Here is a 12,330-nt window from a genome sequence, read left to right on the forward strand (position 1 = left end):
GTGAGAAACATTTTGAGGAAAGTTGCATTGATCACGCTCGTTCCAGATCACTGTAAACGGTGTGGTTAGCGAGATCGCTCGAAAGAAACCCTGTCTAAAGGCCGATGCCGTACCAACGTTGTTTCAAATGTATCCGAAATATCTAGTGCCCAAAAAGGCACTCAGGAGAAAGGAGAGGAACCTTTGCTTGCAGGGGCCGCCCCAGAAAAGAAGCAGAGAAAAATCTGGGCCTCTGAATGTGATCGACAACACTGCGACAAAGGAGACCGAAGGTTCCGCCTGTTTTGACGGCGCGGCCGCGCACAAGCCCAACGAAAGCGTCGACACAGTGGAATAGCTGGTTTCACTCTCGAAAAGGGGCGCCCAGCCATCACAGCAGCTATCAGTCGAGAATGGTCACCCATTTAGTGCCATCTTCATCCCAGTAACGTGAATGAAAGTTTCAAATGTGTCCAGAGAAACTTTATCCTATGCATTCTTCGAAGGTGAGGCAAATGACTTTGGAAACCTATTAATTGGAAAAATTGTTACATTTAGCAAGCCCTTAGCCTGAAGGTGGAACTGTTTTAACTACCGCGTACTTGCGAGGAAGGGGACACATCAAGCAGGTTCTTACAGCATGTGGCGAGGCATAGTTACTGGTACAGAAAGTTCCTACGATGGTGCTTTGTTGGGGGTGTGACATAAAGACACTCTCAGGAAAGTACTTCATATGTAGAAAAATGTCCTTTTATCCAAGGTGCCTATTAACAGCCGAAACTGAAGGAGGTTCCTATGCCCTGTTTGAGATGTAAAAAAGAAAATCTATGGCTATGAATTAAAACGGGCATGCTATTTATTGAGTCCCATCTTTAATATGTCCATGAATGTTCTTGTTTGATATGGAAGCATAAAAAAAGTGGAATGACGATGCTGACGGCTGCCATTGGTAAATGTATCGCCTACTTTTCCGATTAAAGGTGAAAGAAGAAAAAGCAGAACCTGACGCACGTACAACGCTGCGTCAGCCGGTATCCTCTCAGGGAATATGAAAACACCTACAATACCACCAATGATGCAGCGGTGCTACCAAAAACTGTTATTTACGCCTGAGAAAACATTGTTCGCAGCCAGGCGCCCACAGCGAAAGGCACGATCCTGCGACGCGCATACGTACCAGACGGGCGGGAGCGGTGGATGTTCCGGCGCCACCGGCACGCAGCTGGCGGGAAGCCCACTCCTGCCTAGTGGCGCCCCCGCATGGCTTCCGTTGGCATTCATCGCACTCTAGACCACTCCTCCGTGCGCGCTCGGCACACTAGCCTGTAGATTCTGGCGCGCCAGCACAGTTTGTTTAGGTAGGTCACGGCCGGTCTCAAGGGAAAGCGCGCCTGAGCGCGCGCTATCCTTCGAGACCGGCCGTGCTTAGGTGCAGCACGGCCGGTATCAAGCGCGCTCTCCCTCGAGACCGGCCGTGGGTGCAGTAATGCAAAATTATTCTTACACCGTGATGCAAAAGTATTGCGAGTTCTGTCGCGCCGCCTGGTGGATGCATTAGACAATACATCAACGGATTTCGGCTGCACTCGGCCAGATGGCGTATGTGTATGGCATACTTTTTGGGGGGCGACACAAATTTCACAATCCTGTACGAGCGCCTCAATGCGCGCGAATTCGACACCCGCGCCCTGGAGGGGGGCGTGCGCATCGATGCACCCTAGCGTACTTACCTAGGATTCGGCGGCGATGATGGAACCTTGTGAAGATGAAGATGTTCACTGCACAGTGCCAGAGCGTGTTGCAGTTGGAACTTGAAGACGACGATATTTACTGCACACCGCGAGAGTTGTTTGGTTTGTGGGGTTTAGCCTGGGGTTCTTAACGCGCACTGCCATCGCACAGAACACGGGCGCCTTCTTTTCACCTCCATCGAAAAGAGGCTGCCGCTGTCGGGATTCTATACCGCATCCTTGGGCACAGTAGTCGAGCACCCTAACCACTGCACCACCACGGCGGGGCAACACAGCGTGAGAGTGAGTTGCAATTTTACACGAGGCGTGGTCGGCGGCGGCAATAGTACAGTGCTCTCGTGCGTGGGCCTGAGAAGCTGATTGTTAATTCTGGTGCGGATTCTAAACCCAGTGGAGGCAATTATTGGCATTTAGTGCGGACACGCTCTGTCCACAAATCCTGCCCACGCACGCCACTCATGAGCCTAGAAATGCTTTCGCATTAAAAACGAAACAGCCTCAGTGTTGGGCCTTCTCTTCATTCACGGGCTCAACACCACCCAAGGATTCTCGCAGCGAAGTTATTAAAAGCAACAGTTTTACGTCCACGACAGGCTACGAGAATCTCCAACAGCTTGGAAAAGCTAATAGAAGCCATGAAAATGGCGCAGTATTGAAGGCTAATGAGCACGGAAAGTGGTCGGCATATTCTAAACAAAATCGGCTAAGCAAAAACATGCACTGGTATGCATCTCGAGGATAGGAGAAAGGGTAGGGCTGAAGCACTTCGGTCAAGATTCGAAAAAAAAGAAACGTATACTCTACGTCGATGCAGCGGAATACGAAGAAAGAAGTGACAAGGAATCGGTAACATCCGACGAGAACAACGAGATGTATGCATGTGGCACTGTGAGAAATGGTTCTAAGTGGCGGCAGAAGTGGCCATTGCACTAGCGACCACCTCCGAACATGCCAGGGTTATAGTATAAACGACTTAAACAGCGCAATAAACAATTACAACGGCGGTCGCGTCTCTGCGGAGGCAGCAAAAATCCTGAAGAATACGAAATCGAAGGCCAAGTTATCCTTATCACGGCCCCCGCACACCAGGCTTTGAAAAGAAATGGAGGGGCAAACCAACTGGCTCGAGGTATTACTTTCCTAGTCGGCCCCCATCCACTCTGACACCTCCTCAGATCGGACAAAGATATGCTAATAGGATACTGGGAAATAGTTCAACACTGTACACTATATGCCGGAAGCTATAACCGGAAGCTGATCACAACTCAGCAAAAAGGAGGAAGTAATTTGGAATCGGTTATAGAAGTGAACGAGCCTTGATCCCAACGTATTAAGCAAATGGTATACCCGGGTATATACGATGGAAATTGCAAACATTGTAGGAGACAAGCAGGCGTGATCCACTTGATGTGGACATGAAGTCGAGAGTTGGGCGAAAGCTCGCCTGGTCGGGGACATACCGACACGAGAACATGGAACGCCGACCTGTAAAAAAGAAAGAAACGGGACATTTCGGGTTACGTACGGGAGCCTTGTTCACATAGAAATTAAGCAAGCAGGGAAGAGGGATTAAGTGTGCATAAAAAAAGGGCTCAAGGAGCGTGAGTAGACAGTGTTGAGACTTCCAGCCTTGCGGTTGAGAATGTGACTAGAAGTTTCAATGATTAGCGATTCCGGGTGGAGGCGAAGAAGCAGTTTGTTTTCGGTTGTCAGCACGTGGGCTCGGCCCCGGTCAATATCGTGGCATATATATGTTGATACGGCGTACTCGGCGATAGCGTTCGAACGCACTTTTTTTACGTCATGAAAATGTCTTTCTGGGCGCCTCCTGAAGTTACCGTTTTCCCTAACGTGTACATAGCTAAAGTCAGAACAAGGAACTGTACACTATGCCAAGGTATTTTTCCTTGGGAAGAGGATGTCTAATGTTTGCCAGTGCATGTCGCAGTTTTGGCGTCGCTTACTCGTAGTGCGCAGGGCACAGCATCACGTTTAATGGGTGAGAAAGCTTCCCGTGCTGGGTAAATATCTGCTTTTCTACAGATTGCACGAATAAGGTCGGGTAGTCGTTGATTGAAAGTTCTTGTCGTACAGTTTGGAAGTCATTTGCCTTGTCTTCACGGCAGCTGCAGATGTGTTCAGATCATTTGAACAAATACATAGCGACTGGTTTGTTGTGTGGCCAGGTGAATGAAATTAAAGTTGGCGTATTTTTCTACATGTGGGTAAATTGTTCTGTAAACGCTGAAGCTCAAAAAGCAAGCAACTCAATTTCAGCGTTCACACAAAACCGGCCCACTCAGTAAAGTTTGCCCTCTTTCATATCAAACTTGCGTCGAAACGTTTCTTGATGGTGCGCTGCGACTGGTGTCATAGTATTTCGCTCGCTAATCAGCATGCACTTGCTAGTTCATTTAGCGATTAATGTGGAACTACAGGCTAACATGAAAGCACGCACAAAGGAGACAACACGACACGAGGCTGAACTATACCAACTGATCTCGCCCCTCGCTCTCTCTCTCTTTCGCCTTTATATTCCTTGCGCCTTTGATTGAAGATCAGTTGTTAGTTCAGCATCGTGTCGTGTTGTCTCCCTTGTGCGTGTGTTAAGCCGTAGTTCCACATTAATATGCACCAACTAACTTTGGATTTGATCATTTTCCATTTAACGATAGGGATTCGAACCTACACATGTGTCTCCAATTGCATGCCCTAATCTCCTCTCTGCCACTCGTGACATAACGCCCCGAGCCTGTTCAGAGGAGGAGGAGGAGTGGAGAGGGCACTGTCAGAGAAGCAGTAATAGTGGCTATCACGCTACCGGTCGCATGGTTACGCGCACCACACGGGAGACGGCGGGATTCGGGTATCGTTGTGAGCTGTCATCTTCATGCACGTAGGCGATCCTATGTGTCTCTCTTATTTAATTACGCTTGTTCGCCTAAATTACTTAATACTTGATTTAGGTAATAACTGGGATCTGCACGTTTAAAGGCCATATTTAGAAACACCGATTGTGCTATTATCTATAAGGAAATCCTTACGTGTATCTTTTCCTATCGCCTCAGAAAGAATGCGAAATACAAAATAAACCACATGACTATAGTGCATGCGCACGCCACGATGGTGATGCTCTTAACTGCGGTTTAAGCGAACGAAATCAGCTTTTGCAGAGACAAGACGACCCCGCTGAATCGGTAGGCCACTTTGTTGGGATTATTTGCTTCGCCTGCAGCCAGTTTTGGCAGTTTGGGCGCGGGTGGTGCTATTTGCAGCGAACGCCCTGCGCTCTGGAGATCGGTTCTCGCGTCCACCAGTACATATATTTGCCTTTTTTCGTCACAGTACTGAGATCACATTCGGCTCTCTCTCATCACCCACTTTCAAACTCGGTAGTAGAGACATGCCCTAGGGATCCGTCCTTTCTCCACTGCTCTTTAATATTACCATTATCACAATGGTTCGCGCCCTCAGCCAAATCCCTGCGCTGTACCACTCCTTCTACGCCGATGATATTGCACTGTGGACCACCACAAGTAGCATTGGCGCCGTAAAGAAACACTACAGGCCGGAGCAGACATTGCAGCACTGTTTGCTTAATTTTCAGCGTGACCTGTTCCCCTACCTACCGAGCCGGTGATTCTCATACTCCAACCTTTCTAACGCCGCACAGACAGCGGCGGTCCTCCCCCATCTTCGTCGTCCTTGACGACACCTGGATGACAAGATCCGTCCCGATCGGTATCCTGATAAATAACAACGGCAAGAATGCTGCCGCCATCAGTAAGCTGACGCTGATGGCTGATCAAACAACCCGCCTATTTCGCCGCATTGCCAACCGCCATTGTGGCATGCGTGAGCTCAGAGGCTCAGACGCCTGGTACAGGCCGTCGTCCTGATGCGTGTCGTATACTTCCTCTCCTAACCCTTCCTCACAAGGGCAGAGTAACACAAGGTCAATGCTCTCATCCGTCAGGCATATAAGGCCGCCCTCAACTATCCGTTACACCTCCAATGAACGCCTTCTTCACATGGGCGTGTCTGTGGAATATGGTCGAGAGTATTATCTTTTTGCTTCAAGTATGCACGTGAGTCGCATCATAATAAGCATGATTTTATTACATTCCGTGACACTGACCCACTCGTACTCTGGCTGCACAAGCTGCGAGAACTGGCCTCTCTGTTAATATTTATTCAACCTAAAATAATGAGCAAAACAGTTTTGTACCCACAGTGCCTCAGCGGTTAGGGCGCTCGACTGCTAAGAACGAGGAGGCGGGTTCGATCCCGGCTGTGACGGCTACTCTTCGATTAAGGCAAAACGGAAGGTGACCTGGTCGAAATTTCGAAAATATGTCAAAATTTCCAGAGCCCTCCACTATGATGGGCGATATCGCTTTTTGACCCTAGATATACCGTATGAAAACTGACTCGTTATGCTCAAACTAGCATATCCATTTGCTCCTGCTTTTTGCTATGTTCGGTGATATATGTGATGAGGACAAGCTGTCGAGGCTGGTAGGTTTTCGATCGTTTTTTTTTTTTCCTTTTTTTCTTCTTCATTACGTAGCCGGACAAGGACAAAGCACCGAGGAACAAGTAGGATACACACGCGTTGAACTTCAACTTTATTTTGGTAGTCCGCCAACAACATGTTTTATACCCGGAGAAAAAACGCCCACGAGGGGAACAAAAATCTAAACACTTGGCGAAAAACCCGGCGCATACAAAAGCAAGGCGTCGAATGGAACAAACCACGACAAATTTATATATCGATAAATCGATATATATCGATAATCCTAGCCCACGATTAACAGAAAAAACATGAGCTGGAAGCAAGATGACATAAGTCCTGATAATGATAGGCAGTGGAAAACAGTGCGTGAAAGAATCAACAATATTTCTAGATCTTAACAAGCTTCATTGGCTGACAAGCTTCATCGGTCGTCTTTGAAAAGATGACCATTCTTAAAAGATGCCGTAATAAGCTTACACGCGAAATAGTGGAAGCCGCCTTGATGGCGAAGTACAAGAATGAATGCGTCAGCACATCCTCTGTTTTCCTTTCAAACAAGGAAATTGCATTCATATCTGGTTTTGCTGATTTTACCTCTGATTGTATTGGCACTCTTTACATTCCATCATAATATATATTTCATATTTATTTCATTTTTATTTTTATCTGTTTTTTTTCGCCCTTTGAGATTCTGACCTTTCACATTCAGTCCTTAAACCTGTTTTTTTTTTAATGATTATATTTTAGTCTACACATCCATCTATGCCGCATTGTTTAATTCATTATTGGTTTTATTTTTGTTTTGCCATTGGCTTTCGATTTCGATCGAAGCTGGCTTTCGATTTTGTTTGAACATTTCCATCACTCTCCATCCCTTCATGTGTCATTCATTTTCTATCTATCTCATGTGTTCATCTGCGGTTTTAAAAGTCTTATAGACCAACACCGTGTTTACAAACAAAGGGGGCGCTCGCGATGCCGCAGCCCACTGGGGGTGAAAAACGGGGTTTAGCGCCCATAGGATTATATGGAACCGAAAGGTTTCAAAGCAGTTTTCTCCTTTCATGGGACACCTATATTCAACACAAAGCAACCATGAGCATCCTAGAACAGATCACGAAAATATGAAATCTCATTACCGAGGTGAAGTATTTTTAAAACACCGTGAAACATGTGGGAGTGCGAGTTGGGAGGTCGACCCGTAGAAATACATGTAAACACAAATTACCGGAACATTTTTCTCATTTCGCAGAGCATCAGAAGTGGTGGCCGGTCGTTAACGTAGACCAGCGCTTTGAAGAAGTGTGTGATAAGGTATGGTGTGTCATTACCGAGGAAGTCTACTTTTAAAACTCCCCGAATAACCTGTGTTGTGAATCCAGACACCGCCAAAAGGCAAGCTGGGTGTAGCGAATCGCGCAGTTTTGCTTACAGTCTGATATGCCGCCCCGTGGAGTAAATTAGCTTGATAATACTGTCGCTCCAGTGATGCGTCCTACACAGAATTACATTTAAAAAGCAGTTGTCAAACGCCATACGACAATATGGACCGAACGAGATTCGCGCATTGCAGCAGACGACAGCGCAGCTGACGATACCCACCGCGGCCGCCTCCAGCTGCTAGCGACAGCGCAGGTGATGCATGGTCGTCTGAAACTGTGCGCGGTCAGTTTATCGCGCTGTGAGCGGTCCTGCAAGTCGTCAGACTTGCATTACTTGCAAGAAAATGTAGTGTGTCATGCAACATGACGTCGGGGCGTCGTACAAGACGTTCACCAAAAAATGAGAAAGGTTCAACGCTGCTGAACCGAGCAAAATGTTGCGGTAGGTTGTATTTCTGCTGCAGTCCGGCATCAGATAGGCAGGTCAAAACGTGCTTCAGACGGTAGAGGTGTGTGTCAGAGTCAAGAGAAAAGACGACAATGTCATCGAGGTAGCAGAGGCACGTTTTCCACTTTAGGCCACGCAAAATGGTGTCCATCATCCGCTCAAATGTTGCCGGAGCATTACAAAGGCCAAACGGCATAACTGTAAATTCGTACAAGCCGTCGGGAGTTACAAAGGCTGTTTTGGGGCGATCAGCCGCTTCCAAGGGGACTTGCCAGTACCCGGAACGTAAATCTAGGGAAGAAAAAGAGTTCGGCGCCTTGCAAACAATCAAGAGCGCCGTCGATGCGTGGGAGAGGATAGACGTCATTTCGCGTAATCTTATGAAGGCGGCGATAATCGACACAGAAGTGGATAGAACCATCTTTTTTTTTCTTTTTTTTTTTTTTTTTACGAGGACAGCAGGTGAGCCCCAAGGGCTGCTTGAGGGCGGAACCACGCCATTCTGGATCATTAGGTCGACTTGCTCTTCAATAGCCTGGCGTTCGGTTGCACACACACGATAGGGGCGCTGTGGCAGTGGTGCGTGGGTGCCAGTGTCGATGCGATGACTGACTGTAGAAGTTTGACCCAAAGAACTTTGATGAGAGTCGAAGGAGGAGCGAAAGTGATGTAGTAGGTTCAAAAGCTGAGTGCGCTGCTCTGGAGGAAGATTGGCATCGATGGAACGGAGGAACAAGTCCGTAGAGGGGGGAGCGGGCGCAGGTGAAGGGAGGCTGAGCGCAGTCACGGCACAGTGAGGCGCGTCGTCAGGTTCCTCACAGATCAGAAGAGATGCGATTGGCTGGATACTTCCGAGGCATTCGCCATGGCGCAAAGCAGTAGGGGAGTTAAATGGGTTAGAGACCCATAACATGGAAAGGCCAGCGGAAATAGCGAGCACTGCGTAGAGAAATGGAAGGCACTTGCGGCGCAGGAAAGTATGGGCTGGTGTGAAGAGAACGGTGTCATCGCTAATAGAGGCACAAGCGACACGAACAAGCACTGAAGAGCAGGGAGGAAGGTCGATATCTTCAGCGACGAGGGCTTTAGCACAGGAATTTGATTGATCAGCGTCTGGTAAGGCATCGGGAAGAGTAGAGAAGCCCACTTCAGCTCGAGCACAATCGATAATAGCAGCATGACGCGACAGGAAATCCCAGCCTAAAATTACAGCGTACTCGAGCGGTGCACGCTGCTAAAGGCTTGATATGCTAAGCGCTGGCCGTTCGCAACGAAAGTACCGCAATTAATTGGCGTCTTCACTTTCTTTAAAGTGCCACATAGTTTTGCGTTCATTACCGAAATCGCAGCACGAGTGTCAATTAGAGCCATGACAGCAACACCCTCGACTAAAATTTCAATTAGGTTTGTCGGCGACAGATGAGGACTTGGGAAGTTCGACGGGGTCGCAGTTCTCGCCTCAGGAACTGCGGCCTCTAGTTTTCCTCATGTGAAGCGTTCTGTCGACGTCGCAACATGTATTTCTATGGGTCGCCCTCTCAACTTGCACCCCCATCCGTTTCGCAGTGTTTTAAAAATACTTCGCCTCGGTAATGAGATTTCACACTTCCACGATCTATTCCAGGGCGTTCATGGTTGCTCTGTACCGAATAATGACATCACAGATGACCCATAATAATGATTGGTTCACAGGAAGGGAAAGGCGCAGTATCTGTCACACTTGCTCCGTAGACAACTGAACCGCGCCGTAAGGGAAGGGGTGAGGTGGGAGTGAAAGTGGAAAGAGAAAAAGGGGAGCCGTAGTGTAGGGCTAGGGAGTGTATTTCGACCGCCTGGGAATCTTTAACGTGCGCTGACATCGCACAGCACACGGACACCACTTCGTTTCGCCTCCATCGAAACGCAGCCGCCGTGGTCGGGTTCGAACCCGGGAACTCCGGCACAGCAGTCGGGCGTCTTACCACTGCGCCACCCCAGCGGGACAGATGACCCATGAAATTAGATGACCCACGAAATTAGAGAACAGTTTTGGAATATTTCGCTTCCATGTATTCCTATGGGCGCTGAGCCTACTCCCCCCTCCCCCAGTCGGCCCACGCTGCAGCGATAGAAGCGCCACCGCATCGTGCTTACGTCACAGATCGGTGTTGGTCTATAAACAAAAACGTTTTTTGAGCTTCCACTTTTTTAGCCAAAGAAGCTTGTTAAAAACTGGAAATATTGTTGATTTTTCACACACTGTTTGCCACTGGCTATTATTATCAGGACTTATGTCATGTTGCTTCCAGCTCATGTTGCTTTTTCTGTTAATCGTGGGTTAGGCTTATCGATTTATCGATATATCAACTTACCGTTGTTTGTTCCACTCGACGCCTTGCTTTTGTATGCGCCGGTTTTTTCGCCAAGTGTTTAGATTTTTGTTTCGCTCGTGGGTGTTTTTTTTTTCCGGGTATATATGATGTGATTGGAGGATTACCAATATAAAGTTGCAGTTCAGCGCTCGTGTGTCCTACTTGTTCCTCCGTCTTTTGTCGTATAATCCGGTTACGCGTTGCAAAAATCGTATGTGAAGAATTTAAAGCATCATTTAGCGACATGCTGACGCAACACTTTTATGGCTGCTATATTTTACAAAATATAACAGAAGCATTTTTAATGTCGTGGTGTTTATAAATAAAACGCAACAGAACTTACATTAGTGAGCTCTCCAACTTCGTTGGGCACACAGCGAAAATTTGTTGATGTTACAGGCACGGCACCATGCAGGCAAAAACACAGGCTAATTTGTGAAGTTCACTGTGGCTGGTAGGAAGGATGCAGAGGCCACTGGAACTGGAATTATTTCTGATCGTACAGATACGAGCAAGTATTGTAATTGTTCAGAAACGTTTGTTGGGCTTTAGGATACCATGACGGCAGCGTTAGTATAACTGCGCGCAGATAACGCCGACAAAATTAACATGAATGTAAGTTCAATCTCGTAACTAACGCCTATATTTTAATTCAGTGACCCCAGAAATAAACTTTTCTGCTACACAACCGCGGGGTGGCAGAAAAATATCTTTGGCGATGTTTTGCAGCGCCCCAATACTATTAAATCGCGGCTACCGTACAGGCACAGCCTAGGAGATACCGCAGCCGCAATAAAACAGCAGCGTGGCGGCGCGTCAGTCGGCAGGAAAATGGGAGCGCTTGTCAACGGGTCAGCAGCGTACAGTCAATATATTAGCCACGGCTCCTTCGGCTGCGTCAGCCTCTTCGCGCACGTGACGGTGCAAGTTACAGTGAGCAGTGCGGCGCGTTGCAGCCATCGAAAACATATCGGACTACCTCTGCAATGGTGCCATCAAGTCAAGGCCGCAGTTGATTTTGTTCGCTCAAATCGCGACTGAGAACAGCGCAATCGCGGCGCGAGAATGAGCTAGTTACATGATTTGTTTTTGTATTTCGCGGCTTTCTTTCGAGCTCAGAAAAAAAAGGTACGCACAAGGATTTCTTTTTCGCAAATAATGAAATGGAGTATTTTGAAGATGCTCTGCAACATAGAAAATCACATTTATTGTCTGAAGGGAATGTTTAATTATTGTGAAAGTTTATTTAATTAATCAATAATGAATTAATTTCAGAACAAAAATTTTACATGTGGTATAAACCGTATGCAACTAGTTTTCCTGGTCTACCTCAGACATTTTAGTTTTTAACCCTTCTCAAATCAGCTGGTGCATATATATACACAGTTGGCTGCATCATCATATACGGTGTTGCTCATTTTTCTCTTCTCTGGCTTTCCACTACATGCAGGCCACACACAGTACCTGTCCACGGGTTTCCAAGGGACTACAAGCTCAATTTCTGACATCGCCACTGCATTTTACTCCGGACTCTGGGCTTACGACGGATGGTCTGGACAGTTTTGGCCGTTTAGTGGTAGGCTTAGGCGCTAGGTTTTTGCGCACGCACCGCAAAACACCGTACTTGCTAATGGGAACGTTCGACGCCCAATTTAGAGCCAAAACTATCGATAAGTAAGAAGAGAGACTGTTGCAAGCATGAGGATAGTGTTTAGTAGCTTTTATTTAAACTTAGAGCGCAGGAAAGTGCGTTACGGGAGCCTTTTGTGCAGCGGAAAGAAGGAAATGACAACCTGCCTTCTTGTTTTGTCGTTTCAGGAATAACTTAAACTACATTACAGAAGAGCTGATCAACCCATACGTGTAAGTATGCAAACACGCTGCATTTAGATTCTGCTTTAAA

General features: G+C 47.3%; 1 protein-coding gene across 1 annotated transcript in view; it reads left to right on the forward strand.

Moving 5' to 3' along the window:
* Window positions 1-12,330, forward strand: part of sbm (L-type amino acid transporter sobremesa) — a 109,134-nt gene that overhangs the window by 81,227 nt on the left and 15,577 nt on the right. Inside the window, exons 6-7 of the mRNA XM_084589787.1 lie at window positions 11,878-11,977; window positions 12,246-12,290. Coding sequence (XP_084445913.1) covers window positions 11,878-11,977; window positions 12,246-12,290 — 145 coding nt within the window. The remainder of the gene's footprint in view (window positions 1-11,877; window positions 11,978-12,245; window positions 12,291-12,330) is intronic.

Source organism: Amblyomma maculatum, chromosome 1 (assembly GCF_055883805.1).
Source record: "Amblyomma maculatum isolate TAMU_Amacu chromosome 1, ASM5588380v1, whole genome shotgun sequence".
NCBI classification, from domain to species: domain Eukaryota; kingdom Metazoa; phylum Arthropoda; class Arachnida; order Ixodida; family Ixodidae; genus Amblyomma; species Amblyomma maculatum.